This window comes from Hyperoodon ampullatus (genome assembly GCF_949752795.1).
Source record: "Hyperoodon ampullatus genome assembly, chromosome: 11".
In the NCBI taxonomy this organism is placed as follows: domain Eukaryota; kingdom Metazoa; phylum Chordata; class Mammalia; order Artiodactyla; family Ziphiidae; genus Hyperoodon; species Hyperoodon ampullatus.
The window spans coordinates 50,937,677-50,956,861 of record NC_136924.1 but is presented as its reverse complement, the minus strand read 5'-3'; the positions used below and the strand labels follow the sequence as shown (position 1 = coordinate 50,956,861).

At 38.7% G+C, this 19,185-nt stretch overlaps 1 protein-coding gene across 2 annotated transcripts in view; it reads right to left on the bottom strand.

Annotated features, from left to right (window-relative positions):
* Positions 1–751: 751 nt before the first annotated feature.
* The window catches only part of TMEM117 (transmembrane protein 117), a gene marked incomplete at both ends in the record, with an annotated part of 528,632 nt that continues 510,198 nt past the window's right edge, over positions 752–19,185 (bottom strand). For both annotated transcript variants that reach the window (XM_079715373.1, XM_079715374.1), the window contains 2 exons: positions 752–1,398; positions 13,035–13,164. In XM_079715373.1, coding sequence (XP_079571499.1) covers positions 752–1,398; positions 13,035–13,164 — 777 coding nt within the window. The remainder of the gene's footprint in view (positions 1,399–13,034; positions 13,165–19,185) is intronic.

Genomic DNA, 19,185 nt, shown 5'->3' with positions numbered 1-19,185 from the left:
ATCTTAACCTTTGTTCCCAAAGGTGAAGGGCAGGATTTTTAATCAAGTAGCAATTTACCTTAATTGGGAAAACATAATTAGGTATTATTATCTAATTGCAATTACTGGTTGGAGAAAGTCACATTTCACAAGTAGTGACCCATGATGGATTATCACTCTCCTATTACTGAATTCTGCATCTGTATTTGTGTTTGGCAGACAGCCAATAAAAATTCAAAGGTAATCACAATGCTTCTCTGCAGTCCAGCTGTCAAAGTCACCAACTCCGCTGCTGAATAAGAAACCGAGACATACTTCCTGAGCCACATCTCGGCTATATCTGTTTCCTGCTCAGACATCAAGTGGAGATCAAAATAATTGCATAAAAAAAAACCCCATGTGAAGAAGGTTAGAGAACTGTTCCACACTTCATTTCTGGTACAGTTAAAAAGTTTAATGTCTCAAGGCACCACTATGGTTGAACATCAGATACATGGGTAACCAGCTAATCTACTAGGCTGTAAAGTCAGTAAGTAGCTTGCGCAACTGTGAAAAAGCAATCTCTAGAGGACTGTTAGATATACTGTAGGCACAGGTATCATAATACAAATAGAAAACAATGAGTCCTAGAAAAAGCAGGTTGAGCACCGTTGTGGCATCGTTTGTATTTCTTTACCTAACGCTACGTAAACCTTAACATTTACAAAAGGAAAAACTAAATTTTGAAAGTTACACCCAGGGTTGCTCTTTGTGCTATCCCCCAATAAGCGGTCTAGTTCATCGGTGTACTTTTAGAAGTCGTTGGATCTGGGTCGCCCCCTGTGGCGCTGGTCGATTCATTTAAGTGCGAGCTCAAGTTCTCCGACGTTAGGTGGGAAGACTTGTAGACGATCTCATTGAAGTCAGATCTGATGCACACCAAAGGGGGGTCATTCAACGGGTCTTCCACTGAGGCCTGGGTGTTTTCTCGCGTGATTCCCATGTCCTTGCTTTGTTCTGATGGGGATTTTCTTTTCATGCGTGTGTAAGTATTGTCTTGATTCTCCATGCCTTGCTCATTTTTCAAAAACCGTCCAAAGAACCAAATGAAGAATCCAAACCACACAAAAGCTATCAGACTTGGCACAAAAGCCAGACACTTGACATCAAGTCTTGCCCCTATGAACCTGCTGTGTAGGAACATGTCTCCCTCAACATAGGTTTTATTAGTCTGAGGGTTGGTGTGATTGGACCTCCATTCCCAGGATAGCTTGGTTCTGTTCAAATCCTTTAGACTCTCTGAGTCTTTCACTGTATATATCTTCTGCCCTGGGCCAATATACTGTCCATATTCATGAGGCTTATAAAATATCTGATTCTTCCACATATTAAGATCCAAAATCAAGACGAGAAAGATAATCCCATAGTTAAACCATTTACCTGCATTAAAAAAGAAATACTGCATATTAGTCAAAGACCTATAAAACTGCAGTAGAGTTTTCTCCTACCAAATGGAGATACTGGTATTATAGCATAAATTGTTAATATTTTAGACCTGCTAAAATTTTTTGAGAGTGTTATGCTACCATTAAGTGAATTGGCAATGGGAATATCCTAAATGGATTCTAGGCATGTGAAAATGTAACTATAGATCCAAGAGCCAGTAATTTATGATATTTACACTTTCTAGATTAAGTCTCCTGGTTTATAAGGCACCACAGTTATACTCAAATTTGGTTCCATGTAGGTTATTCTATAGAACAATTTAATTAAGGTTTAAAAACAAAGTTCTGATGAAATTCTTAAGAAAAGTCCAATGTATGATTGACTATCTCTTATAGTTTTATAATTAAGCCAGGGAAAGAAATAAATCATTTTGCAGTGCAAGCACAGCAGTATAACAATTGAATTCACATTGCTCTTTGTAGGTGACCTGTTGATTAAACCATTAGTTGATGTGATTCAGATCAATAATCCTTGAGCATTCATTTCAAGACTTTAAAATTAATTGCATCAAACTCTCATTGAACAGAATCCATTTATCAGACATATAAATATAACCAAAGTTGTAGAAGACATGATTTGGAGAGACTGTAATTATTATGACTTCTTTGTAGTATTTAAAACTCTTACATAAATAAGGTATTATTTAGAGACATACTCCCTAGTGAAATCTCTGCATCTTTAAATGGAAAGAATGTTGAAAAAATTTCAAGGGATACTAGTTTCCATTATAATTTTTATTATGATTTATTCCAAGTTTTAGTGTATCATAATAATATAGTAATACTCAGCTCATATTTTTCAAAATTAGGTGATATATATAACAGGTTCTAAAAGTTTTAGTTATAATTATATGTGTTATGTCAAAATTATTTTATTTTGTATTTAAAAATAGTGATAGTGAATATTATTAAGTTACTGCTTCACATGAGAGATAGGATCTTGGGCAAACTTCTTAAACTAAGTTTGGTAAAAATGTATTTTTTAATATGTACTCCAAAAGAACACATAGCTCTATAAAAATATAACTTTGTAAGGAGTTTAAGAAATTATTTTATCATCATCATTACACATTTTCAATCTCCTATTATATGCAAGGTTGAAGAACTTTAATCCGGGGCTAGCTCCCAAACCTACTAGCTATGTGACCTTGGGTTAGTTGTTTAAATTCTCTAAACTCCAATTTCTTTACAAGCAGAAAATAACAGTACTTATTAAGCTGTTAGCATTTCATGAGATTATTAGATACTAAGCACAATGCCTGGTACATAATAGGAACTCAGTAATTGTTACTATTATTATCATTAAAGCCTTGCCTAAGTCATGATAATGTCTTCATTTGCATGGGAAGGTGCAACTTCTTCTCTATGAAGAGAATTTATATAAATCATATGAAGGGAAATTATAACTCCGCCTGTCCTGAAATCATTCAACTATATAGGGTTTATAATATTTGTAATGGAAGCTCTTGCCTGAATGATTAATTTGGCACACCCAAACTGCAAAGTAAGATAGAACATTGGAAACGTTTCCAGATATGATAAAATGTTTATAACATCTGGTACTGTTAAGTTCAAACCACTCCTGCCCTCTTGAATCTTCTAAATGAAAACAGAATCAACCATAAAACAAATTAAGAAAGCTCAAGCCAGAGAAATTCAAATACAAAGGTAAGCATCATTACCAAACATTTATTGTGCTCAGAATAGACTCTGTGGAGGGTACCTTAGTAGATGCTGAAGACATATGCTACTGCCTTCTAGGAAGGAACTTATCATCTTATGGGGGAAATAGGATAGAGACATCAACAGATAAATAATAAGAGGCCACATTTAAGAGGTGCCAAAGGAGTGATACAAACCATTAATGCTGCAGATGTTGAGAAAATGGAATAAAAACTGAGGGCTAATTTCTGCAGGAAAGATTTTGAAGGAAATAGCAATTCATGTGGTCCCAGAAAGAAAAGCAAGACAGGGAACAGTTTGGAAAATGTTATGTTTCTTTCTAGTATATGCTTTTATTATGCTGCAGATAGAATAACATACAGAAAAAGATCAGGTAACGTGGAAGAGAGGGCCCGAGGGGAGAGAAAAGGGGAAGAATGGTGAATATCATAGGAAAAAAAGGCCAACCAGAATGAGAGACAGGTGATATATAAAAGTTCAGGGATTATCATTCAGTATCTCGGAGGCACTAATTTGTAGCTTCTGTGATACAAGCAGTTGGGAGAGGGGTTTTGGATGCTTCTTTGTTGTAGAAGATCCATACTTATCCCCTTGTTGTAAACTACATGGGTTATGAAGCCAGACTGGATGGTGAGGGGAAGAGGTCCTTGGACTTGTGTGACTGACCATCACCTTCTTGACTCATAAAGGTCCCTTGTAAAAATATGTAACCTCTCTTGGTCACTTTTATAAACTCATGAACAGAGCAGTCCTTCATAAAGGGTCCTGTTTCCAGGGTAATGAAGTCAGAAACTGAACATAAGCAGCATCACGGAATCAGCGAGGAAAAAGAAGAATGCTCATGGAGCTTGGAGAAGGGTGTTTTCCTGGTGGGGAGAAGATGCTCAGGGAATGTTTAATAGTTAAAGGAAAAAAAATAAAATCAGAGAATAAAAGTAGTAGTGAATGTACAGCGATCAAACTGAAAGAACCCTGAGGATAGAAGGAGTTTTTTTCCATTTTTTCAAATTATTTTCTCTACCCAAGTTGAATGGTGCTGGGTCAGTTTGACCACTAAACTGTCACACAAAAGGGTCACGTTATGTTGTTTCTCACATGACCTGGTGTCTGAATATTTAGATAGGATGAAGGAGACACACATTAAGAATGTGTTGCCTGACATGGATACCATCACCCTGCTCTAACACATCTTTACTGATTTGTGAGAGAGAGTACCATAGTGACAAAAACTGCAGGCTGGACACCAGCAAATGGAGATCTAATACTCATCTTAAATAATGCAACCTTGGGTAACTTGTTTAACCTCTCCAGATCTCAGCAATTTTATTTTCAAATTGAGGAAACAGAACTAGATGCCTCCCAGTTCTATGATTCTGTCCTCTTCCCCCAAATCCTTCTACTTATTAACTATTCAATTTTTTGTTCTATGAAATGGAGAATAATACCAACATAACCACTTCAAAGGATCATTGTGAGGATAAAATGAGAGGTTATATTTAAAAGTTCTCTGAAATGTATTGTTTGCCAAAAACGTAGGGTAGCGTTATTTCTGCCATTTCTTCCTTCTACTTCTTCCATCCAGTTCATACGAGATCTTAGTGATGGAAAAGAGAGAGAGAAGAGTGTGTAAGGATTTGTAACAAAGATATATCCTAAATGTTTCAGTTTGGATAAAACAGAATAAATTACTGAGCACTGACATTACTGGGTAGATATCACTGGACTAATTATCCAAGAGGATCCAGTGTATAGCTATATGTAAATATGCTTTGTGAATCACCATATTTAACTTGTTAAAAATCCTTAGCAATTGTAATTTGTCTACAGCTTGCAGTAGTATTAGTCCAGAGACAAGGTCTTTTATACACACAAATTTGGAAGCAGATAGATTCTTCCCTCCCCTGCAGACAGATCGTGTTGGGGGGTGGGGAAGTGCAGAGAGGAGAGAATCAACTGAAGTAGGATCCCTATTGATTTATTTCCTTTTCTCCTCTGTGAAGGTAGCATTGTCCTTCCCCCCACTGCTGTAGCCACTCAGTCGAAACTTGGAACAGCTGAAAATATAGAAGAAATGGCTCTTTTTACTTTTTGTTTGTTTCCTGCCCACCTGACATAACTTCTGGTCCATTTATCCATTTGTACAAGGAAGGATGTTCATCTTTCTCTATCATCCATTCTTCCATTTTCCTATACAGTGTTTTATTACTTTGGTAATACTCTCTCCTCTTTACAAAAACCAGTTTTATGAGGTGCAGCAAACTAGAAAGCAAAATCAGGCAGGACAAGTCAACCTTAGTGTTCTTGTCTATAAAGTGAAGGAGTTGAGCTATATGATCCTTAAGATTTCTTCCCTGTCCTGAAAGTCTCTTTGATGATTCTGTGAAATAAACATCACCTAAACCTCAGTGTTTTATGATGGGCCAGAAAATTCTCACCATTAGAGCAAAAAAGATGCAATACACAATTTTCAGATGGAGAAAGCTTTCCTTAAAAAAATATTGTATATTCTGAGAAACGCAGTTTACCATAAAAAGATAAATTTGAGTCCCTGAAATGACACACATGACAAGATATAAGACACAAAAAAGAAAAGACTAGAAGTGCTTCTACTGTCATTTTTCCATGTGTGTTGTTGTAAACTGACAATCAACCATAACAAGAGGTTTGGTATTTCGGCATTTATCGCATGAGAGATTTTGCATTTTCCCCTGTGGTTTCAACTACATAGCATAATGTAAATCAGCAAGGAGGAAGGGTAATAATCCATACATTATTTCTATTAATCTCCTTCTCGAAATACCTCACTGTCTCTTTTAATGAGAAATCCCTGCATGGTGTTGGTGGCATTACCTCTTTTTTGTGTTTTGTGCTTTTAATGAATCTTACTGATTGTCAAAAATGATATTACGGTGGTAGTTTTATCATTTTACTTTGTGGGAGTTTATAGAATCCTGGGCTAGTTAATTTTAAAAGAATTCTTCATTAAATATCACCCTCACTCAGCATAGGAAATGACAACAGTCTGGGGGAAAGTGCTATTTTTTCAACTAAGGAAAAAAGCTATAAGTGATGATATTTCCACCATATAATGAACCTTTCATGATTCAAATATGCAATTATAGTATTTTGAAAAATCTTTTACTCAGTAGGGTTGCCAGTCAGCATTGAGGTTGAGCTGTGCTGTGAGCACCCTCCATACCAAGTGGGTGTCACCACTAAGCCAGACTCCTGTGTCCAGTGGTCATACTCCACAGAGCCATTTAGTATCCATTATGGGATAGCAGGAAACCATGGCCTTGAAGAAGACGACGTTCGGATAATTAAATAAATAACAGTTTAGTGTAACAGGCTTCTTGGCCGTATTCAATGTCTTCTCATTCCAGACATGATCAGTGAAAACAGTGTTCACTGAGTTAGCATCTCTTTAAGTCCCCCTAGGTATTTTAGGGATATCTAGAAACCACATTAAGTGCTTGGGCCATGAGGAGACCATTTAGCAAATTGAAGATAATTACTAAATAATTGATGAACTAATGAGAGTTACTTGAGTTAATAAATTATCTCCTTAAGGGCTTCCCTGGTGGCGCAGTGGTTGAGAGTCCGCCTGCCGATGCAGGGGACACGGGTTCGTGCCCCGGTCTGGGAAGATCCCACATGCCGCGGAGCGGCTGGGGCTGTGAGCCATGGCTGCTGAGTCTGCGTGTCCGGAGCCTGTGCTCCACAAAGGGAGAGGCCACAACAGTGAGAGGCCTGCGTACCGCAAAAAAAAAAAAAAAAAAAAAAAAAAAAAAAAAAAAAAAAAAAAAAAATTATCTCCTTAAGACTTAAAAGCAAATGAATACAGCTTCTCAAAGTACCTCTCTTGTCATTGTCATTTCAGTAAGTGGGAGACTACTCCTTTAGGACATAATACAATATGATGAATAGAGGTAGAAACTTGTGGTGATAAAATGTGAAAGAAAAGGCCATGCAGTTATACTGAATTAGATGACCCTCAAACTCTGACTTTCTTGAGATTGGGAACTGTGCCACTCATTTCCGTATTCCCTAGATCTTAGCTTAGTTTTAGACACAGGTTAACTCAGAAAATGTCCACTAATCATTAGGTAAATGTCTGAGATACTGTGTCCAGAAAAATTTCGAGGAGTGAAGTTCTAGTCTTTCAAGTCAAATACACGTGTCGCCATGATCTGATGAATTCCAGGATACTGCTAAAATAAAATAAAATTAAGATAAAAATAAGATAAAATCTGGAAAATTGGGAAAAACAAAATATTTGTCTCAAAGATTATGATTAATTATATATTTCAAGTCTTTCTTCTGGATGTAAAGACAAATTCCTGAAAATCACTTGAGTTTTATTACAAAAATCCTCATCTATGCATAAGTGAGCCCAGAACACCTCAGCCTGGACAGGACAGACCAGCTTAGGGACAGCAAGGACTGACAGGCAGTGGGTAAAGCAACCATGGCCTTGAAGAAGATGAGTTTGGGACAAATAAAAGGGATTGCTGCTTTATGTAGAAGTAAACGTAGTTTACTTACATAGTAAACTCCTAGAGCTTCACAAATGTGTTGAAAATGGAAATTGCTGCAGGAAAGATTTAGAAAAATTCATAACTGAGAGAATAGCAAGAGATCCTTGTGTACTTTGGATAAATTCACGATCACTGGGGACTGTCATGGTGAAGGGGATGAATTGTATTTCCCTACAACAAGTCCCTTGCTAATTTTGCCAGACAGAATATTCTTCTGGATGGACCACTGGCCTGTCCTCGCCAGCACTTTCCATGATCTATTTGACACAGGAGAGCTCTTTTAAAAAACAATCTTTGGGAGCTCATTTGCCAGAAATCAGGCACCTATGGAAATAAAATGAAGGGGGTTTCAGCATTATTTTCCACATTCTCACCATTGTAAAGCACCTGTGCCCTCACGCATCTCAGGAAACTGAAATAGAACACAGACCTACAGAGGCTTGTTTACTTCTACATTTTCCATTTTTGCCGAAAGGCTTCCCATGGGTATCATCGTGCCAGCAGTGTGAATTCTCTCCTCACAGATGCACAGGCCTTCCTTCTGGCCTTTCCCCCAACCCTCTCCTAATTTACTCAGATGATGGCCACCAATGGGACACTTCCTTTGTCTGGCTGGGATGACAGATGGCAGAGCTTCCACCGGGATTGGCATTAATAGGACTCATAGGAGCTTCCAAGACTAAATTGAGAGGCCATTCCTCTCTTGAGACTTAGTACACCACATTTTGAATCCATCTTTGCACTCACCTTATAGGTAAAAGGGAAGAGGGCAAAAGAGATAATTACACAGTTGCATTTAGCACTTACTTTTAGGAGAAGAACAATGGACTTGGGCTAAAAGCACCATGACCGAATCACTAACCATTTATCCCCTTTATTACTGAAGTCAAAATTCCCAGAAAAAAATATTTTAACACACCCTTGGATAGAGATGATTTATTTTTTATAAGCTGTAGCCCAGCTTATAAACTGAAAGCTCATACATACTGCAGCAAACCATCTGTCAAGGGGGATCCGGATGAGCTAAACAGATGCAACAATTCAAGTTATTTCTGACATGCATAAATAAAACTAGCCAGGAATCAGGATTAAAAAATACTCAAATCCTAAAGGCTTTTAAAATGTCAATGGGAACTCATCAGTGTCAGATAACCCTCTACATACAGAGCATATCATCGGGAGAGAGATTTTTTTTTTTCATTCTTAGATTTCTGTTTCTTGAGGACTCAGAACAGTAAATAACAGGAAAGAACTCAGAATAGTGGAAAAATAATTTGAGAGCCCTCTCTCAGGCTACCTAATGTTTGTGAATTAAATAGGAAAGCCAGATTCTGGAGGGATGAAAGGAAAAGCTTTAGGTAAAAATACTGAGAGCTTATTGAGTGCTTACTTCATGGCAGGCAGTGTTTTAAGTGCCTTGTACATATTAATTAATTTCATTCTCACTGCAATCCTATGGGATAAGTACCATTACTGTCCCCATTTAACAGATGAGAAAACTGAACCTCTAAGAGGTTAAAGAGCTTGACAAGGGCCCTGCCACCAGTTAGTAGCAGGGCTGGAACCTATGCACCAAGTCTTTACATTCCATTGCCTCAGCATGCACTGAACATCTTTTCTAGATCACAGAGAAATAATAGCTGAGGCCATCAAGCCATCCTTGACCCTGGGAGAACTCCAGCCATCCTTGTCTAGGCTCTTCTGGTGCAAAACAAACACAGACAGAGAAAGCAATAGACAGAGCTATCTGAAGGTCTGAAGGATTCCTTCCTAGCCCTGGCTCCAGCTTCTTCTGGACCTTTCCCCGGTCATGCTCTGCTTTGGGACCTCCTCTGTTGGCCCCAGCTCTGAACTTTCTAGCTCCTGCCAGGCTGCTACCATGTGCCTTTCTCATTGGCTACCCCATTTCTATTGAATTTGCATTCTGCCCCTTGGCTTTTGTTTTAAGAAGTGCATAGAAAATAAAAGCTGAGATGAGGGGAATTCTAACTATAGAAAATGTTTCTCAGTAGCAGTGTTTCTCAAAGTGTGGTTCTCTGACTGCCTGCATAGGCATCAGTGGTGGTGCTTAAGAGGATGGCAGATTCTGGGCTCCACCTCCTACCTCAGGCATCTGACTCTGGGTGTGTGGCTGATAGATCTTTTATACAAGCTCTCCAGGTGATTCTCATACACATAAAGTTTGAGAAACATAGACTGATATAGAGGGTTTCACGCTTAATACTCCCAGGGGTGATTTGCTGAACAAGGAAAGCATTAGGGTCTCTTTACCAAAAGAAGCAGAACTTGAAGGAACTTATCAAGCTAGCGTTTGTGGTTCACTTGGAAATTTGTGGGCTACTAACTATTGAGCATGTTAAAATACAACATGTAGCACTGTGTTTTGGGGGTTTTACCTGGGTTTGCCCAGAAACAACTATCTTATAACATCAGATAAAGTCAAAGACCTTTCAGGGGAGATGGGTGATACTCCAGAGTGGCTTCAGCAGCCTCTTCACCAACTCACAGAACAAAGAGAGCAACAGAACAAAACAAGAGGGGAAATTTCTTTTTTCAGCCTCTAAACCTGTCACCCTTTTCCTAGAAATTTTTATCTTGGATCTGGGGAAGCACATGACCATCTTACCACAAACTGGATTTAAATAGTTAATGGTGGGGCTTCCCTGGTGGCGCAGTGGTTGGGCGTCCACCTGCCGATGCAGGGGACACGGGTTCTTGCCCCGGTCCGGGAAGATCCCACATGTCGCGGAGTGACTGGGCCAGCGAGCTATGGCCGCTGAGCCTGCACGTCCGGAGCCTGTGCTCCGCAACGGGAGAGGCCACAGCGGTGAGAGGCCCATGTACCGCAAAAAAAAATCTTATTTTGACTTTAAGCCCTGGAATCCTCGAAAGCCTTCCTAGTAGGTCCAGATACCCAATTATTTGCATGGCTCTTCTCAGGGAGACAGTCTGACCTCACCTGTGTCTTCTCAATCAGAAAGGAGCAGTTCTCAATGGTCAGCATCACCCAGGGCAGCTTTACAAAAGTCCCATTCCTTGGCCTTTGCCCAGACCTACTGGGTTGGGACCACTAGGAATGGGGCCCAACAATCTGTATATTTATAAAATTCCTGGATGATATGATAATCAGCATAATTTGGCAAATACTACCACAAAGCCTTAATTATAATATATTTCCATCTTCTGGAAAACTTTATTAATGTGAAGTCTCTATTGCAAAAACTTAGCTAGCCTTTCCTCCTTTTACATTTTTAGAAAATAATACTTGGTGGGATGAATGTTTTAGTTCAAAGGCACAGGAGGCTTTACCTTGAAAGTAATGATGCTGAATCATCAGAGATTCCTGTATGCCTGGCTCCCTTCCCAGACACTGAATACAAGTTTTAGTTGTAATTTTGTATTCATATTCTTAAGTAAAGCATTCCAAATTGTGTAAGCTTTGGGAACCACAAAACCTACCCCTGCCCCTGTCTATAAATGACAGCATATATGACAAAGCTATGCAAAAGTGCCCGAAATTAAATATATTTTAACAGCCTTAATTTTTCTTTCTGGCCAGTGGATTTTCTGAATCTTCCTCCATTACCCCCTTTTTTAAACCTGATATTCTGCACTCAAACAGTATATTTTTGATAGGGCTTCTGATATTCAGTCAGAGACAATATTAGTGCCATGATGGTCTGAGACAAGAGCTGATAGCAAGAACAGATGGTCCCGTCAAAAGCCCACCCAAAGGGATATGATGATACCACGTGTGTCATAGCTGTTTTAGAAGTCCGAGAGGGTAGCATGCTGCCGAGATTAAGTGGGGACTCTGAAACCACACTATGTGACCTGAACTCAAATTGATTGATTTACCCAGTGAATTTAATGGAAGAGCCTCATTCATTTTGAATAGGAAAAGAAACCTGCTGCATCTTCCCTATTCATGAGCTCATTCTCCAATTTAGGAAGGTTGCCTCATGCTCAAAGCAAAAAACAGGCTTCAAGTTGAGCAAAGGTTTTTTTGCAGTACTCAGATGTTCACGTTTTCTGTGCTCAGGCTATTTTTATTCGGCAGCACAGACGGTCGTGTAAGCACAGATTTCTTCGGCAGTTTTTATTATAGCAGGTGTGGGATCTTAGGCCATTGTCCTTAAAACACACACACATTCATTACCTGCATTTGAACAGCTTGAGAACTAATGCCATTCTCTCTTTGTGAACATTCAGCTGACAGCTTCTTGTTATAAAGAGAAAAAGAGGTATAAAACGAAGCTCTGGGAAGCCTTGTTTAGATGAGAATGACTGAGTTGTCATGAAACAAAATTATAATAAGTCATATTCGAGCTATTTCAAGAGCAGGACACATCTGAAAATGGAATAATCTGAGGATCCACAAGAGAATCGCCTGAGACAAACATGAGCCCTGCCACAGCAATAAGTTTTACTCAGTCAAATGAGAAGTGGCCCAACTCCCTAAAGGCACATGGTCTGATTGGAGCTCTAGGGTACCACTGTTTTTTTTGCTTTTGTTTTTGTTTTTGTTTTTTGAGGTACATGGGCCTCTCACTGTTGTGGCCTCTCCCGTTGCGGAGCACAGGCTCCGGATGCGCAGGCTCAGTGGCCATGGCTCATGGGCCCAGCTGCTCCGCGGCACATGGGATCCTCCCGGACCGGGGCACGAACCTGTGTTCCCGACATCGGCAGGCGGACTCTCAACCACTGCGCCACCAGGGAAGCCCTAGGGTACCACTGTTTTGATCTCAGAAGCAAATGAAGAACAAAGCATAAAGAGTATTCACAATGAAAAAATATACTGAGCTGTATATTGTGAAAAAGAAACCCACCTAATGAACAAAACCAAGGTGTAGTGGTCTATGGAGTGTGGCAGAGATAGCAAAAAATCCATAACAAAGATATGACTCATCTCTGATACTCCTAGGTTAGAACATGAGACCTGACATCACAAGTGGCTGCCCAATGGGGGACCATATCTCTCTGCTCTCCTCAACTCTGCATGGGGCTATCTCACTAGTTATTCCCCATGGAATGTGCGTGGAGGTGACATGTTTTATTTCCAGGCCAGGAGGTTAAGAAACAGGCAAACCCTCTTAGTCATTTTCCCCATTCTCATTATTCCCATTTGCCCACTGGATGTTGAAGTTGAAATTGTTAAAGTCACCAGGAATCTAAGTCCCAGAATGATGGTCCACAGCCCCCTGCTGATCTGAAACTGCCTTGCACTGTTACGTGAGTAAAATAAAACCATATTCCTGTATGCCTCTAAAATGTTACCATTTGCTTTGCCTTTTATAGCAGCTAGCATGACTCTAACTAGGAGACAAGCAAATTGTGTTCAAAATTATACCTGTTATGTGAATACGATATTCCTCCTTGAAGATCTTCTGGAAGAAAGGAATCTTGAACTGCATGTGAGGTGTGTGCAAACCGGGAAGATTTACATCGACGTCTCCCATGAAATGTGGGAATTCCCAGTCCTGCCAGAGAAAATCAACATGAAAACATATCTGTGATTTGTTTCATTCCTAAGCAGCTAAACACCAAAAATTGACTTTTCATAAGCACTTATTTTAAAATCATTTAAATGCAGCCAGCTGTTGGGTGTATCCGTTTTGTTCTGTGATGGTTGTTTTATGTACATTAGGTAGTGGTATGCAAACAAAATAAAAATTAAGTCATAACTTATATCCTTAGATTGTCCCTTTAATGTGATAATAAGAAACCAATGTAGATTTGATGTGCATCAATACATGTTTCTGTCTTTCTTTCTGGAGACCTGGTCTTAAATTTTTAGAGGAAGGAAGTGATCCATATTTTATAAATATGGGATAATTTAGTTATATTTTGTTCCACTACTTAAAAAAAAATAAGAACCTTATAACAGCATATTTGTGTAAGAAGACAAAGTAAATAGGATCTAATTCACTTAACCGAGTTCCTTAATTCACATCAAGGGAACTTTATTAATCATCTCTGCTAGCAACTATATGGAATGGAAAAATGCCAAAGACTCCTGTCCTGCCCTCTTGCAATTTAGCATCAATTTGAACCAAATGATGGAGGGCCTGACATACTAGCTTGTGAGATGAACAGTGAATTAATTCCCAAATTGTCATTAGTTATTTCCTTGTTGTCAAGGCAAAATCAGGTGGGATGACTCCTTCTCATAAAGAAGGAAAACAGATGCAAATGAAGATATTTTTAGGTGTCTCATCTGCTCTTGGCTTTTGGATAGAGGTACCAAATTAAAGTTCATAAGTAGCACGTGAAGAAGAAATACACTAAATAATGAAGAAGCCTTTGAGCTGAATCCATATTTTTATTTCTAGTAATGAAATGATCACTAATTAACAGTCCTATACTTAAAGAATATTTTTTTTAAAACTTGGATATGAAAAAATAATAAACAAAATATTAATTTAAGATTTCAATCTGCTATCTCAATATAAAAAACTTAATTTTTTCCAAGATTTCTATATAGGCAGCTAATAGAGTTGTGCTGATAATAGTGTGCATGAACACTTTAGGAGTTTCCATGTCCATTCCACTCCCCTCTTTGCTAAAAATTCTGATTAAGGCAGAATAGACCTTAAAGGAAAGGCGAGTATGTGAGTGGTGGTAACCAGGAAAGTTTTCAATGTCTATTAATTTCTTGATCTATGGATCACTTTAAACCACTAATAAGAAATAAATATATAAGAAGAAAATGATGCAATATCATCCCTTTCTATTGGTGTGTATGCAAAGTTCTTGTTGGTCTTGCCTCTCCTGGTTTTTCAGATTTCAGCAGCAAATAGACATGTAATTTTGGAAATTCAGAAAACCCAAAGCATTGGAGCCGAATGAATTTGGAACATTTTGATCTAAAATATTAGTAGGAAATGGATCGGTATGAATACTTGTGAACAATTGCATTTTATTAAAGTGCATTTGTTTTTGTTTTTTCCCCCCACTGATAATATCTTGTTCTTTCTATGTTACTTGAAAGACTCTTGCAAGAGAATTGTAAATGAATTTAGTCTTTTACTAAAATATAACTGACATCTGCCACAAAAAAATTATGCTTGGCAATGGTAACCAGAGAATCTTTCACTAGCCCTGGATAAAAAACACAGAGCATGATCAATAGAGAAATTCTCTCTCTTATTTCTTGGTTTAAGGAGGAGTTTAGGATTAACAGATACTATTATCTATATAAAATAGATACACAATAATGACCTACTGTATAGCACAGGGACCTATATTCATTACCTTGTAATAACCTATGATGGAAAAGAACCTGAAAAAGAACACCTATATCTGTATCTCTCTATATATATATATCTGAATCACTTTTCTGTACACCTGAAACTGACACAACTTTGTAAATCAACTACACTTCAATTTTTTAAAAAAAAGTTAAAAAAAAAAAGGAGAATATTTCTTGGTGGTAATTGGGCAAGTGTACTTAGGGTGCCTTCTTTTGGAAAGATGTTCTTAGACTGTTATCATTTAGCTTTTCATTTCATGAAATGAAAGCTTTCTACTGGGTATGAAATTGATTTTAGTTTGAAAGTAATCTCTAGAGATTTCTTGTAGACAGGGATCAAAATTTCATTCCCCCCAAAATTGTTCCTCAATTATTTCCCACCTGTACTTGGAGATAGAAAGATGAATTAAGGAAATGGAATGTAGGGGAAAGAGAAGAGAAAGTCTTGCTCTTCATCTAGAAGATGGCATTACTTGTCCTTTTATTTTTTAAAGAAGGGATCAAGACAGGGATTTTGGGGGAAAGTGTGAGAGAAGTATCTTATGCCATCTAATAAATTAAAAACAAAGAGAACTAATAAAAGAGATGATACGTAAATTCTCTTAGATTCCCCCCTTATACATTATTTTTTATAATGACCAGATTTCGGTTTTCAAAACTGTCTTCCTTAGTCTTCTAACTCCCTACCCCCATTCTCTCCCTGGTACTCTGATTTCTGTAGTTCAGTTCCTACTCTGCATATTTCTTCAGACTGTTGAATCAGCATAAACTTTGACCTTGACTTAGAATGGAATAATAATAATAATTATTGTTGTGACTTCCCTGGCGGGCCAGTGGTTAAAACTTCACCTTCCAGTGCAGGGGATGTGAGTTCAATCCCTGGTTAGGGAGCTAAGGTCCCACATGCCTCGCCGCCAAAAAACCAACACATAAAACAGAAGCAATATTGTAACAAATTCAATAAAGACTTTAAAAATGGTTCACATCAAAAAAGTCTTTAAAAAATAATAACCATTGTTACCACTTGCAACATGTTTTAGACTCGTCTTAATGGGGGCATCTGAGGGTGGTGATACCCCAAGTATTTATTTATATGAGATAGAAGAGGAGAGAGGATGATATTCTGAACCCCCATCTTCATCTGTCAATCTTACAGGCTTCTTGCAAGGATGAGACAATGCCTGGACAGCAATTGGCACACTGCTGGAGACAGATGGAAGAGACAGAGACAGGCCAGCAAGCAAGGTTGATTTCCGAGCATGATTCCAAGGTCAGGGTTATCCTGAGAGTGAAGCAGAGGAAGCAGATAGGTCTGTTTTCAGGAGGATTGCATCCAGGGCTGCCTCAAGGTCCAGGTGAAAAAGGAAAACAGCCATCTTCTCCTTTCTGCCCTCATCCATGGCACAGCACTGGCCTCCTGAGGTTTCTGATGGGACTTGGGTCAGAACCGAGTCCTCCCAGAGGGCACCAGGAGTGGGACCATAGAGAAGGGCACCTCTCTCAAAGAGATGTATGAGGTGGCTTCAAAGAAGGATAGAAGAATAGGAGCAAATTGTGGGTCACACTGTGGCGACACACAAATAACAGTGGGGGACTTGCAGTGTGGTGGGGCTGGCACTGCTACTGTGTAGGTGGGAGCTGGTAAGCCAGCAACATGAGAGGCTAAAGGAAACCTGCGGATGCTTGCGGTATAAAGTATCAAGCACTGGCAGTGTTCTAGCATCATCCTAAGCTACAGAGTTACATTACATACAAAATCATCCCCAAATGTTGCTATTATTAACCCATTTTACAGATGAGAAGAATTTGCCTCACAAAGGTTGAATTGTCACAAAACGATGTAGCTGTCATGTGGCAGAGCCCGGGCCAAAGAATACATACTTTCTGCTGGGTCACGCAGCCTCTAACCATGAAGTGACAACCCTTTTTTGTTTTTGACTCAGTACTGGAGTTATTTGTACCTGCTGTACCTGTTCTAATAGAGAATCACTGATGACACTCATCACCTGCTCATGTCTCACACAAAGTCAGGTCCATGAGGGGCTTTAAACTATCCCTCCCTGCCACCACAGAAGGTTCTCATATTTTATCTGACCCTAATTTGAACAAGAAGACCAACTATAAATTTTTCTCCACTAAGCAACTGTCTCGGGATACTTGGTTTCCAATCAGACTGTTGAGTAGGGAGATTTGACAAATGGGAGATTACTAGTAACTACTGAGATTCTCTTGGCATGAAATCTATGTATGTATAGTAGTTTCATGCACAGATTGTACGTACATGTTATGACAGCCATGGCTTCCTTTCCTTCTGCATACGTTTTTTTTTTTTTAACATTTTTACTGGAGTATAATTGCTTTATAACAGTGTGTTAGTTTCTGCTTTATAACAAAGTGAATCAGCTATACGTATACATATATCCCCATATTTCCTCCCTCTTGCGTCTCCCTCCCACCCTCCCTATCCCACCCCTCTAGGTGGTCACAAAGCACCGAGCTGATCTCCCTGTGCTATGCGGCTGCTTCCCACTAGCTATCTATTTTACATTCGGTAGTGTATATATGTCCATGCCACTCTCATTTGGTCCCAGCTTACACTTCCCCTGCTCCATGTCCTCAAGTCCATTCTCTACGTCTGCATCTTTATTCCTGCCCCTAGGTCCTTCAAAACCATTAAAAAAATTTTTTTAGATTCCATATATATGTGTTAGTATACAGTATTTGTTTTTCTCTTTCTGACTTATTTCACTCAGCATGACAGACTCTAGGTCCATCCACCTCACTACAAATAAATCAATTTCGTTTCTTTTTATGGCTGAATAATATTCCATTGTATATATGTGCCACATCTTCTTTACCCATTCAGTCGTTGATGGACACTTAGGTGGCTTCCATGTCTTGACTATTGTAAATAGACCTGCAAAAAAAATGGTGGTACATGACTCTTTTTGAATTATGGTTTTCTCAGGGTATATGCCCAGTAGCAGGATTGATGGGTCATATGGTAATTCTATTTTTAATATTTTAAGGAACCTCCATACTGTTCTCCATAGTGGCTGTATCAATTTACATTCCCACCAGGAGTGCAAGAGGGTTCCCTTTTCTCCACACCCACTCCAGCATTTATTGTTTCTAGATTTTTTGATGATGGCCATTCTGACTGGTGTGAGGTGACACCTCATTGAAGTTTTGATTTGCATTTCTTGAATAATTAGTGATGTTGAGCATTCTTTCATGTGTTTGTTGGCAATCTGTATATCCTCTTTGGAGAAAAGTCTGTTTAGGTCTTCTGCCCATTTTTGGATTGGGTTGTTTGTTTTTGTGATATTGAGCAGCAGATGCTGCTTGTATATTTTGGAGATTAATCCTTTGTCAGTTGCTTCATTTGCAAATACTTTCTCCCATTCTGAGGGTTGTCTTTTCATCTTGTTTATGGTTTCCTTTGCTATGCAAAAGCTTTTAAGTTTCATTAGGTCCCATTTGTTTATTTTTGTTTTTATTTCCATTTCTCTAGGAGGGGGGTCAAAAAGGATCTTGCTGTGATTTATGTCATAGAGTGTTCTGCCTATGTTTTCCTTTAAGAGTTTTAGAGTGTCTGGTCTTATATTTAGCTCTTTAATCCGTTTTGAATTTACTCTTGTGTATGGTGTTAGGCAGTGTTCTATTGTCATTCTTTTAAATGTAGCTGTCCAGTTTTCCCAGCACCGGTTATTGAAGAGGCTGTCTTTTCCCCATTGTATATTCTTGTCTCCTTTATCAAAAATAAGGTGACAGTATGTGCATGGGGTTATCTCTGGGCTTTCTATCCTGTTCCATTGATCTATATTTCTGTTTTTGTGCCAGTACCATACTGTCTTGGTTACTTTAGCATTTGTACTGTAGTCTGAAGTCTGGGAGCCTGATTCCTCCAGATCCATTTTTCTTTCTCAAGATTGCTTTGGTTATTCAGGGTCTCTTGTGTTTCCATAGAAATTGTGAAATTTTTTGCTCCAGTTCTGTGAAAAATGCCAGTGGTAGTTTGATAGGGATTGTATTGAATCTGCAGACTGCTTTGGATAGTATAGTCATTTTCACAGTGTTGATTCTTCCAATCCAAGAACATGGTATATCTCTCCATCTGTTTGTACTATCTTTAATTTCTTTCATTAATGTATTATAGTTTTCTCCATGCAGGTCTTTTGTCTCCTTAGGTTGGTTTATTCCTAGGTATTTGATTCTTTTTGTTGCAATGGTAAATGGGAGTGTTTCC